This window comes from Rhinolophus sinicus, linkage group LG10 (genome assembly GCF_036562045.2).
Source record: "Rhinolophus sinicus isolate RSC01 linkage group LG10, ASM3656204v1, whole genome shotgun sequence".
In the NCBI taxonomy this organism is placed as follows: domain Eukaryota; kingdom Metazoa; phylum Chordata; class Mammalia; order Chiroptera; family Rhinolophidae; genus Rhinolophus; species Rhinolophus sinicus.
Window position 1 is genome coordinate 13,235,540 of NC_133759.1, and position 13,524 is coordinate 13,249,063.

The following is a 13,524-nucleotide window of genomic DNA, read 5'->3' on the forward strand; positions in this document are numbered from 1 at the left end:
GGAGATGTCCCCTCACCCCAAGCATTGTAATAAACAGATGTTTATTTTTCTGATTCTATCATCCATAGTAAGTGTAGAAAATAAAGGAAGATAAAAAGAAAATTTAAATCGCCCGTAAGGTGATCACCAAATGATAACCATTTTGAATTAAGCCTCACCTTTTTGGTACAATCCCTTCCGGTTACTTCCTACTTAAATATGTATTCCTTTTACACAGTTGATATTGCACAATATTTTTAATTTTGTAGCTTCCCCTCCTTCCCATTAGTTATAAGCCCATGTCATAAACTCATCTTTGTTGTAGGAATCGTCAGGGCTGAATTACATCCCATATTATGGATAGATCATAATTTATCCTAAGCATTACCCACCGTGCCCCGCCTTTTTTTGACGTTTAGGTCATTTCTAGATTTCTTGCTATTCTAAAACTATCCCAAACATTCCTGAAATTCTCTCTGTGTATCTCTGATTATTTCCTCAGAATAAGTTCTTGGAATTTAAGGCATTAAAGATATATTGTGAAATTACCTTTCAGAAATACGGTGTTGGGTACCCTCCTTTTATAAGAGATGAAAATGCCTCTTTGTTAAAAGCTTTTCTCATCATTCTGATTTTTATAATCTTTTGTCTTTTCTAGCTTGGTGGGTAAAACTATTACCACATTGTTTTATATTCATTTACTTGATCATTTGTGAGGTTCACAGGATGATGGCCATAAGTATTTCTCCTTTAAGAATTATGTCTTTAGCTTTTGTCTCTTTTTAAAATCGAGATTGTCATCTTTTTCTTATGTTTGTATATAGTACGTCCAATTTGTGACTCATTTCTGACATGATTGTAATGACATTTTTGACTTGTAGATATTTCATCTTTTTATGGAGTCAAAACTCCGAATCTTGTCCTTTTTGACTTCTCTTGCATTTATGAACTGAAGGTGTGTTTCAACCTAAAACTAGGGAACTAAACGTTCACCTTTGGTTTCTGATTTTTTTGTGGCTCTTTTCCACTTTTCTGTGGAACTCTTTTAGCCCATCCCAAATGTATCTTGGTCCTGGTGAGCCTTCCTGCTGTCTGTGGGAGAGCCAGTCACTGTCCATATACAGCTGTATCACTGCTGTCACCCGGGGGTGTGCTATGTGGAGTCACTTCTGTAATACGCAACTTGATTGCCATCAGTACCTGCCATTTGGATGTCAGGCCTTGTGATTTTAGGTTTCAGTTTACATTTGAAATCACTGTTTTGATCAGCCCCTAACAATTTTGTTTTACTTTTTATTACAGAAAATTTGAAACATATACAAGAGTAAACTAAAATGAACCCCAAATACCTATCACCCATCAAAACGCTTACTGATTTAACACCTATGCCGTCTATGCCCTCACCCAATCCTGCCACTGGATGTTTTTTTTTTAATATATAGAGCAAATCACAGACATCATCTCATTTCATCCACAGATATATGAAAACTGAACTCTTTTTAAGCATAACCACAATTCCATTATCACACCTAAAAAGTTGCATATGAATTCTTTAAATTTGTCAAATACCCAGTCCATGTTCAAATGTCTTCCAGTCTTTCATTTTCTTCAAATACTTTATTAATTCATTCTTCCATTGATTGATGACTTGATATTAAAGTTTGTTTCTTTTCAAATCAGGATTCAAATAAGATCCTCCCATGTGACAGATTCCTTGCTCTTTGGATGATGAGCCATTCCAGGCTGAGGTCAGACCTTTCCTGCCCCAGATCTGGAATCAGCCATTTCTCTAAGGAGGACTAGTTTTGTTACGTGCGATGACGTTCCAAGAGCACAGTCTGGGTGCTCATTGTTATTGCTTCAAGGCTTTAACAGCAGATAGACCTACCTCAAGTTTAGGACTACTTGGGGGTGGCCGGTTAGCTCAGTAGGTTAGAGCGTGGTGTTGATAACACCAAGGTTGCCGGTTTGATCCCCGCATGAGCCACTGTGAGCTGAGCCCTCCTCAAAAAAAAAAAAAAAAAAAAAATTTAGACTTCTGGGAAAGATAGACGGGGAAGTATGAATACTGATCATTCAGATTCTGAGCTATGAGATTTTCATTTAACCGCTACAACTGTATCTCTTCTTTGTCACACTGAGAAACCTGGTTCTCATGGGTATGGAAAATTATAGCACTGCAATTTTCCATAAATACTCATTTTTCTTTATCCTACAACACACACATAGGACAGTCTTAGAATAATAGTACTAATACTATCATAATGCATGTGATTACTGAAGACACTTATGTCTGCCACGCATCCTGAAACAACCTAGTTAACTTCTAGAGCTCTGTTTTTTCCTTCTTTTTTTTTTACTGTGGTACAGTACACATAACACAAAATTTGCCATCTTAACCATTTTTAGTATACTGTTCAGTGGTATTAAATACATTCATAATGTTGTGCAACCATCACCACCATCCAGCTCCAGAACTCTTCACCTTGTGAAACAGAAACTCTATACCAATTAAACAGTAACTCCCATTTTTCTTCACCCCCAGCCCCTGGCAACCACCTTTCTGTCTCTACGATTTTGACTACTCTAAGTATCTCATATAAGTGGATGATACAGTATTTGTCTTTTTGTGATTGGCTTATTTCAGCATAATGTCCTCAAGGTTCATCCATGTTGTAGCACACTGTAGAATTTCTTCTTAAGACAGAATAATACTCTATAGTATGAATATACTACATTTTGCTCATCCATTCATCTGTCAATGGACACCTTGGTTGCTTCCACATTGTAGCTCTTGTGAATAAAGCTGCTACAAACATGGTGGTGCAACTATCTCTTTGAGACCTCAATTATTTTGAGTATATACCCAGGAGTAGAATTGCTGGGTCATAAGGTAGCTGTAGTATTAATTTTTTGAGGAACCTCCGTACCGTTTTCCACAGAGGCTATACCATTTCATATTCACACCCACAGTTTACAAAGATTCTAATTTCTCTACACCCTCACCAACACTTGTTTTCTGAGTTTTTTGGGGAGAGGGTGGGGTGGGGTGGGATGGCGGTGGGGGGAGTGTTTTGTTTTGTTTTTGATAGTAGCCATCCTAATGGGTGTGAGGTAATATCTCATTTTGGTTTTGATTTGCAGTTTCCTCATGATTAGTGAAGTTGAACATTTTTTCATGTGCTTATTGGTCACTTGTATATCTTCTTTGGAGAAATGTCTATTCAAGTTCTTTACCCATTTTTGAATCAGGTTGTTTTGAATCAACCTGATTAGCAAAAATGCCTAAATTGCTAAGTTTTAGGCATTCTCTATATATTCTGGATATAAATCTCTTATCAGATACGTGACTTACAAATATTTTTTCCCATTCTGGGTTACCCTTTTTACTCCACTGATAATGCCTTTTGATGCACTACATTTTTCTTTTTCTAAAAAAATTTTGTTTATTGGAGTGACATTAGTTTATAAGATTATAGATGTTTCAAGTATACAACTCAATAATATACCATCTATATATTGCATTCTGTGTTCACCACCCAAGGTCAAGTCTCCTTCTATCACCATATATTTGACCCCTTTTACCCTCTTCTACCTTCCTCCACTCCCCTTTCCTTTTGGTAACCACCATACTGTTGTCTGTATCTATGAGTTTTTTGTTTGTTTATTTGTTGAGTTTGTTCATTTGTTGCTTTCTGTTTCATATCCCACATATGAGTGAAATCACATGGTTGACTTTTTCCATCTGACTTATTTTACTTAGCATGATATTCTTAAGATCCATCCATGTTGTCGCAAATGTCACTATTTCATCTTTTCTTATGGCTGAGTAGTATTCCATTGCAAATATGTACAACATCTTCTTTAGCCAATCATCCATTGAAGGAATGTAAATTGGTACAGTTACTAGGGAAAACAGTATGGATGTTCCTCAAAATATTAAGAATAGAGTTACCATATGATCTGGCAATCCCTCTTTTGGGTATCTACCCCCCAAAATTGAAAACATTTATTTGTAAAGATATATATATATTCCTAAGTTCATTGCAGCATTATTCATGGTGGCCAAGACATGGAAACAACTGAGGAGTCCTTCAGTGATGCACTAGTCCAATTTGTCTTATTTTTTCTTTTGCCTTTGGTGTCATTTATTCCTTAATTTAAACGCTATTTCTTTTCATCCCTTTCCTAGAGTCCAGCCTCTTTTGCTTCCCATTGGAATTTTAGGAATCGGGGACAGAAGTGTAATACAACTTTAAAACTATTTCTGACAACTCAGAACTTGTTTCCAAAAATCTGTTAATAATGAACTATCATCTTCTTCATATACTTAGGTGGCCAAGACATTTTTATGACAGAAGAACAGAAGAAATACTATAACGCAATGAAAAAATTAGGATCCAAAAAACCTCTGAAGCCCATCCCCAGGCCCCTGGTGAGAGCAATTGATTGATTCTAAATACATAGCTGCGTGAAGGGGTTATGATGAACTCAGATGTCTACAGTGCCCTTCTCATTTGCTTTTTTAAATTTACAGACATTATTCAAGAACTCAGTAAACTCCCATATACGTCTGGCTCAAGTCCTTCGGAAAATTAGACACTCAAGTTCCATTGCAGGAGCCTGGTCAACAACTTTGTTTCTTAGTGAGCACACAATAGGTGCTTCGTATATACTTGTTGCAGTGACGTGAATGTAACAGTCTGTTTTAACCTAATCCTGACCAGTTTAAACTATATGTATAATGTCTTTTGTCAACTTTTCCTACTGCGAAGTTGAGGTCATGCCTACTCACGTCCACTTTACAAGCGTTTATGATAAACTTTCTATATTAGGCGCTGACAAGCTTTTTCTGAAAAAGGTCAGGCAGTAAATATTTTAGGCTTTGCAAGCCATATGGTTTCTCCTGCCCCTACTCAGCTCTGCCCTTGTAGCACAAAAGCAGCCACAGACAATATAGACTAAACATGCATGGCGGTGTTCCAATGCAACTTGATTTAGAGACACTAACGTTTGAATTTCGTATAATTTTCATATGTCACAATTTTATTCTTCTTTTGAGTTTTCCCCCAAACGTTTGAAAAAATGTAAAATCCATTCTAAGCTCATAGGCTACACAAACACGCGGTGGGCCAGATTTGGCTTCCAGGCCATAGTTTGCTAACTAACCTCTGCTTTCTACGAATCCTCCTTTACTAGGCATTAGAGGGCTGCTCTGTGCTTACAGTTTAAATGAAGAGCTGGGATGTGAAAGCATAAGATTATAAAGTAATACAACAGGTACCGTTGGTAGCTCTGACAAGTGTTTGAAGGATTTCAAGGTAGGGAGAGTCAGTGGGGGCTAAAAAGTCTGGGAAAGCAGTGTGGGAGAAGGGCTTGGTATCTGAAGCATGTGGAGGATTTGGAGATTGTCATTCAAACTTGAGAACCAGAATTATCAAAAGTGTGTTAAATTTACTGCTATTCTCAGCACTCAGGATAAAGCCTGGCATACAGCATGTTCTGTGTATTTTTTTCTCAAATGAAAGAATAAGTTTTAGGATACACACAGAGTCCATCCCACTAGGATTAAATACTTGCTTTGCACTAAAAATGTCTGTGAATGTCAGGGCCAAGTGTTTAGAATTTATAAAATTAAGAATTTTTGACCAAGGAGTTAATGATAAAATTATATCCGGGGAGGTTTCATCTGTCAACAGAATGTGAAACTTTAATCTACCTAAGTCAAATTTAGCTTTTAAGTACCAGTCTCACTTTCTAGTACTGATTTCACTTTGAAATTCTTGTCTGAACTTGAGCCAACAAAAAAGACAATGAGAATTTGTATTTACATGAGCATGTTATGCAACCACTGGCTCAACACCAGTTGGTCCCAGATTTGGAATTAACTAACACTCTTGAGACACAATACGGTCCCTCATGTTTACCAGTTTATTTAATAAAGGATATGAAGCTAGCAATGTAGCACACAACCAAACAGAAGTTACAGACACAGACGCAGCTTCTAGGCCTCTCCACTGCATTGGACATGAAGTGGACATAGACTGCTTTCCCACAGGGAAGCTGCCACCTCCATTCCTTAAACCACCTTTTATAGCATGTTTGTCACGTGGCTCATCTGGGAGTAGGTGCCACGTTATAGCTCTCCCTGGGTAGCTATCAGTCATTAGTCAAAGATTCACAATGAGTGATTCCGACAACCGAGTACAATCTCACCAATTAATGTTGCACATTTATCTTAACTTCTGTATTCCAGTGTTACATGAAATAAATCCAGCATCATATCCCCAGATGTCCCTGAATTGGAGCTAAGACTTCACATCAGCTGTTAGCTCTTTACTCACAACTTTACCTCCCCAAAGATTTTTTTTTTAATCCCTATAACCTAAATACTATCTTTTGACCTTTGGAACAAATGAATAATAGTTGCATGGAAGGAGGATGGATACAGCTGTTTGAACCTGAGCAGTGACAGATTTCATTTCCAGCAGTAAGTAGAGCAAGGGATTGGAATCCTTTCTGATTCTTCCTGAAGCGAGCCTACAAGGTGGCTTCATTACTGGGTTTAAAAATCATATTGAGGTGTTAGGGGTCACTGTACATTCCAAAGTGACAGAGAATAGTTTTGATCGTCCACCACTTTAGGTAACTTATACTCTTAATCTCCTCCATTTGTCCACATATTAGAGTTGAACTGTAAGGCCAATGGCTTCCCTCTGTCATGTTTACTGTCACCCCTCATTCTGCTTCCCCGCAGAGTATCCTTAAAAATATTTTTTTCTCCAGGTCCTGTCTGACTTTCTGGACGCATTCTCACATAGGAAATGCACTTGACTTTCAAGTTGCTTCTCTAGACATCTTGCTAAAAGCTGTAGGGCTCCTGGCACAAAGTTTGAAAGATACTAACGTAAATGTAATGCTGCTCCAAGGCTGTCCCTTCTTTCTTCTCATTGACCTGGATCTCCCTGAGCGATATCATTCACTTTCCTGGTGTTAATTCATATCAGTATTGATACCAATGAACGTCACATCTACATTCGAGCTCTCTACCTAAGCGCCAAACCCACACTTCTACTTACCCAGGGTCCTTAGATGCCCCACGGGCACCTCACACTCAAGATGCTCAAAACAGATCTCATCATCTCCCTCCAAAATTTCTCATCCTCCGTTCTCTAGCTGTTTGAATGGCTCCACCAACCAGAAAGGATATAGTTTCCGTCTTAACTGTCCTGTAGCCCCTCCATTCAAACACTCCCTGACTCCGTTAGCTCTTAAATCAAAATGCTTAAGTCTTTCTCCACAGTTAACCACCACAAACCAACATCATCTGTTGCCTGAATTACCATAATTGATGCCTGGGGTCCTAAGGATGAATTCTCTATGACTTCTCTAAATAGAATAGTGTCCGTATACTTTGATTAAATGATAATATAATATATACAACATATTTTTTAAAAACCAATGTATAGCCAAGAATACCATACAATATCAGTGTATGAGTTTGTTTTTAAGAACAGTTTTCTACTAGGTAAAAAACAAAATACTGCTTCACAGCAGTTAGATGAAAGAAAATAGTAGAAAAATTCATCCGTTTCACTGCACAGGATAGGTTAGGCATACAAACTTGAATTAGAATCTACACCAGAGCTGTTAGCACATACTCACTTTTCAAGGTCACCATCAGTGATAATATGAAATAATCAGTTTTTCTGTGTCTGTTTTTCTAATCATTGGATCAGAATCCCATTTATCTAGCTTTATCTTCAAGTGAACAAGAATTAGAAAGTTGGCATTTAAGAATTGCTTGAATATGGAGTTTTGGTTAAGTATAAGGTTTGATTATTCTGACAAATGGAGCCTTGGAGATGATGATTCCGCTTTGTCCAACATAATTACGTGAGCAGGTTTTCTCTGCATTAATGTCATTGAAGTCAAAATACAGAAACAGATGAAACATAGAGACCAAAGTTTATCTTTTTATTTTTAAATCCAACATGAGCTGTTTTACTTTAGCAAAGCATCATCCACCACATCAAAGGTATGTTGTTACTAAGAATTTTTTTTATGTACACATTTTCATTTTAAAATAAAAGCTATAAGCCTACAGCTGAAAATCAGTGATTTTAATTAAATGCAAAGGAAAATATGTACACAAGAATTTCTTGCCCTTTGAAAAGGGTCTGCGCGCATTTTTCAAGAGAATAATCGCATGCATTCTGTTGTCTATGCCTTTTTTTTTATTTATGTGAGTTCATCCTTGCAACTCAGAATGATCTGTGATTCTTCTGTTTTTCTTTTCTCCTCAGAACAAATGCCAGGGCCTCGTGTTTGACCTGGTCACACACCAGGTCTTTGACATCGTCATCATTGCTCTCATTCTGCTCAACATGGTCAGCATGATGGCCGAGTCGTCTGATCAGCCTGCAGCCGTGACGTACATCCTTGACTGTCTCAACCTGACATTTGTAGTCATCTTTACAATTGAGTGTCTCATCAAGATCTTTGCTTTGAGGCAATACTACTTCACCAATGGCTGGAATTTATTTGATTGTGTGATCGTGGTCCTTTCCATTGTTAGTAAGTAAAATCAGCAGCCAGACGGGTTTTCATCAGACGGAAACTTGTAAATCTTCTGATTTGGAAGTACGTGCAAACTCTCTGCAAAGCAACAAATATGATTTCTGAAACAGCAGACCTACTGCCATTCTCCACTGGGAAGTTGCTAGGGGATACAGAGTCATTTCCGTGCCCATAACTGTCTGCACAATTAAAACAGAGAGTTAAATAATAAGGTAGATCATTTATTCAATGGAGATAAACAAAATTAAGATGGCTTAAAGGTTTCTGTGGGGACACCTTGTTTATCAGGTAATTGAGTCAAAGTTCTACCTTTCCCTTGCAACTAGAAGCCCTAATGAACATTTTATAGTTTTAAGGATTTGGCATTTAATTCCCATGTTTTTCTCTGGTTCAAAATCCAGGTGCATGTCAGATCACAATTATTATTCCCCTGTGACATTGTCAGGCCTTCCTTCACCTCCTGTATGAGGCCCCTGTGGCCCATCCTAGATTGGGCTTCCACAGTGTGCCATAGGCCAAGCAGTACTTTTTCTTTACTCTGTATCCTGTGTTAACTTAAACCACAGCGTGAACTGTGCTTGTCTCAGTTGCTTGGACCAGCATGTCTATAATCAGTATATTTTCCCTAACCACGGGTATGATTAATTATAATGTTTATAAAAGAATACTAGGAATAAAGGAGGGTTATTGCCATATACTTTTATTCTTCATGCATAAGAGTTTATTCTGGGTTGTTGTTTTTTAAGGTTTTATTGGAGAAGGGGAACTTTATTGGGGAACAGTGTGTACTTCCAGAACTTTTTTTTTTCCAAGTCAAGTTGTCCTTTCAATCTTAGTTGTGGGGGGTACCCTTTAGCTTCAAGTTGTTGTTCTTTCAGTCTTAGTTGTGGAGGGCGCAGCTCAGCTCCATGTCCAGGTGCCGTTGTTAGTTGCAGGGGGCGCAGCCCACCATCCCTTGTGGGAGTCGAACCGACAACCTTGTGGTTGAGAGGACATGTTCCAGCCAACTGAGCCATCCGGGAAGCACCTCAGCTCAAGGCGCCATGTTCAATCTTAGTTGCAGGGGGCGCTGCCCACTATCCCTTGCGGGACTCAAGGAATCGAACTGGCAACCTCGTGGTTGAGAGCCCACTGGCCCATGTGGGAATTGAACCGGCAGCCTTCGGAGTTAAGAGCATGGAGTTCCAACTGCCTGAGCCACCGGGTCAGCCCATACTCTGTGTTTTTGAAGTCTGCTTTTCACTAAACTGAAAATTGAACTTTTTATAATTATGTAAAACTGCCCAGGGGCCCTTCTCATAGTTCAAAACGCAATGAAGACAATGAAAACTGATTTCACAGGTGGAAGCCTTTGTTTTATTTCAGACAGGATGCATCAAACAGATGTATTGGATCAAAATATTTTGGTTCCTATCACTACAGCAGCAATGCAGATGTTACAGAGAGCAAGAAAATGGTATAGTTCATAGGCTGTTCTGGTTTCTAAGTGATAAAGTTTATGTAGATGTAATTTAGAAATAGATCTTTCCACATGCTTACAGTTAAATAGACCTGTAACCTTTATTAGTCAATTCCAATCACAAATCTTGGTGAAACTGACAGAAGCAATCACGTTAGAAAATGGTATTGGATGCATCTGGGGCAGCCCTCTGAGAACTTAGAGAGCCCTTCCTCCAATGTGCAGAAAGCAGCTAATTCTTTCCACTATTTAATGAACTCCTTCCAGGCAGTGCCAGGAATCGTACTTTGTGGAAATATCTCCGACTTCTGTCTTTTGAACAGATACTAGGCAATTGCAGTTACACTGCATAGCCCTGGATAGCATTTCGCTCCAGTGATTGAGGAAATACACACATGGAACCAAATCCTACTCACCAATTTGGCCTTTTATATGCCTTTGCGAGTAGGTCTGCCATTCAATAATTAGTGTCTGCCCTTCCTCAAGCTCTTTCCTAAGCTTTTAGAGAAATACAAAAATGAGTGTGCGTCCATATGAATCTCTCCAGGACTTAATAATCCAGTTTAAAGAACCAGAACAAGATAGAGAAATTAATTGAACACCAAATCACATGGTACCCGGAAGAACTGAGCTCAGAGATGGGACAGATTACTGGGGCCTTGATTGCTCAAGGAAAGACTCATGGAGGAGGTCCTTACAGGGTGGGCCTCCTCCTGTTGTTGCTGAATTCCTACTTAATAAATTCCACATCTTGTCAAGGTTGGCTGCCCGATTAACATATGAATTAAACTTCTTTGGCATAATTGGGCAGTAGGTGGAGTATATCATCAACTAGTTCTCTTGAATCATTAGGGGATGGCAGATAATTCTGGCTGTCTATCACTCCAAAAGACTTTAGGGGACCCCCCCCCACCCCGTCCACCCAGGGCAAGAACAACGCCATGCCTACACAGAGAATCGTCACCTCCCTACCATAGCCATAGCCTACTTTGTCAGTTACATCATCATCTCCTTTCTCATCGTTGTCAACATGTATATTGCTGTGATTTTAGAGAACTTTAATACGGCCACTGAAGAGAGTGAGGACCCTTTGGGGGAAGATGACTTCGAAATATTCTATGAAGTCTGGGAAAAGTTTGACCCAGAAGCAACACAGTTTATCAAATATTCCTCCCTTTCTGATTTTGCTGATGCCCTGCCTGAGCCTTTGCGTGTGGCAAAGCCAAATAAATTTCAGTTTCTAGTGATGGACTTGCCCATGGTGACTGGAGATCGCCTGCACTGCCTGGATATTCTTTTTGCTTTCACCACTAGGGTACTCGGTGACTCCGATGGTTTGGATAACATGAAAACAATGATGGAGGAGAAGTTCATGGAAGCCAACCCTTTCAGGAAGTTATATGAACCCATCGTCACCACCACCAAGAGGAAGGAAGAGGAGAGATGTGCCGCTGTTATTCAAAAGGCCTTTCGAAAGTACCTGAAGATGACCATGAGTGTTTTGGAAGACAGGCCTCATACACCACTCCAGACACTCTGCAATGGAGATTTGTCCGGCTCCGGGGTGGCAGAGGGCAAGGCCCACTATGACTGAGCCCCTCCCCTCCACCCCTACCTCACAGCCTCGCAGCCTTGCTTCCAGCCTCTGAGCTCCAGGGATCCACAGCTCAGTGTATGAACAGACAGTGGACTCACTGAACAAGCTATTCCTTTTTTTTTTTTTTCTGGCTGAAAGAAGGGATATTTCAAAGCTCACTTCAAATGACTTTTATAGAGCTATAAGATAACCCTGCCTGACTATAACCACTGGTACTGTTTTAATAAGGAAGAAGACGCTAGAAAGGGCTGTAGAGGACACACTAATGTTAGGATTGAAACACAGTTCAAATTATGTCAAAAGACTTTTTAAAAAATTAAAATTTTAAGTTATGTTTTTCCACGTTTCTAGGTACATTATCCAATATGTTTATTTAATGTTTTCCCCAATGCAAGTATGTGGCTTATCACATATAACTCTTTTGCATGCTGAATGAAAATTCAAAACTTGCCAATGAATAAATACCTTATTGCAGATGTTTTTACCAACATTAAATATTTGAGGTTTATTTCAAACCTAAAAGCATGATCTTGTCAGTTACTACCCTATCTTTTACCACCTACAGTCTCTGTTATATATATTTGGAAAAAATAAATAAATAAATGAGACTTTCATTTAGCATTTTATTCAGATACTACACTAAAAATCCTCTTGTTCGGTGATTGTGTAAGTAGTGATGATTTGTAGCATTTACTGATTTCTGTGGTGAATACGTCCATCATTTCAAGCTACCGAAATGATGTTTCTGAACATGGAGTTGGGAAGCAATTTCTACCATCAGGTCTTGTGAACGGGCCCGAGCTGGCTGCAGCACACCACTGGCTGGAACCAATAGGAAGGTCTCACTTGACACTGGTTAAAAATCTGCAGTGGGCACCTTCGATGGATACAGCACCCGCTTAGCAGCACCTGGACCCCACGGTGGGGGAGTCAGAGGACATACTGGTCAGCCAGTGATCTTAGCTATTTGATGAGCCCTGCATTCACTTCTGGCTGAATGTCTGCATGAAATGCAGCCAGAGCACAACCGAGGCCTATCAAGGGGGCCTGGGCCCAGGAGTAGCCCAGGACCTCCTTAAAAACTGGAGATGCTCAGAGGCCAAACAAAACATTAGGCTGTCAGCCCCCAAAGACGGGAGTGGGGGCAAAGAACCTACGTTGTGATTATCTAGGCATGGGGGGAAACCCTGCAGAAATAGCCCTGGAATCCTGTCCTTAGATCGGCTGGAGGAGCTGATGTGCATGTCAGCAGCCTGGATTCTGAGGTCCGAGCCTCTGACCTGCTCCTGACTGTCCTGGAAGGAAGGCCAGCGCCGAGGGCAGTAGTGCACTGAGGGGTGATTATTTTCCATGTGTACAAGATCAAACCGTGTCTCGATGTATTCATGTCTAGGGCCTGAGTTTCGTGAGTTTTGTAATAATATTATTATCTAATTATGATCAACATCTAAGTTTTATTTACTGGTTGCTGTGCATAAGGCACTGGCTAAGCATTTGTCATGAATGATCTCATTTATACCTCACAATAACCCAGGGCGTGTGAGGTCACTGAGCCTTTGTGCCATGTTACAGAGGGGGTGTGGGTGTCCCAGAAGCAGGAATCCTTCAAGACCCAACCACATGGGGCTCCCATGTAGGGCTGCAAGGGCCTGGTGGAAATCAGCAGTTCTCCTTAAGGCACTGGGATGACCTATGTCTTCCCTAAAAGATGCCTCTGATTATGAGCTCTAGGTGTTTTATGGATCCCTGCCAAGTTTTCCGAAAAAGATGACTAGCCATCATTCCAGTAGGGATACATCCTGGCTGGAGATAGGGGAGGTCTTGCCCATTCCAGGTGACAACTTAGGGGCTAGGATGTGACCTGTTCTGTGCTAAAGCTTTGGCCCTTCCCACACATAACTGTTTCCCC

General features: G+C 39.8%; 1 protein-coding gene across 1 annotated transcript in view; it reads left to right on the forward strand.

Annotated features, from left to right (window-relative positions):
* SCN11A (sodium voltage-gated channel alpha subunit 11) overlaps positions 1–12,229 on the forward strand; it is a 74,461-nt gene extending 62,232 nt beyond the window's left edge. Inside the window, exons 25-27 of the mRNA XM_074312879.1 lie at positions 4,314–4,414; positions 8,286–8,556; positions 10,945–12,229. Of these exons, the coding sequence (XP_074168980.1) occupies positions 4,314–4,414; positions 8,286–8,556; positions 10,945–11,612 (1,040 nt within the window). The 3' untranslated portion in view covers positions 11,613–12,229. The remainder of the gene's footprint in view (positions 1–4,313; positions 4,415–8,285; positions 8,557–10,944) is intronic.
* Positions 12,230–13,524: the final 1,295 nt, after the last annotated feature.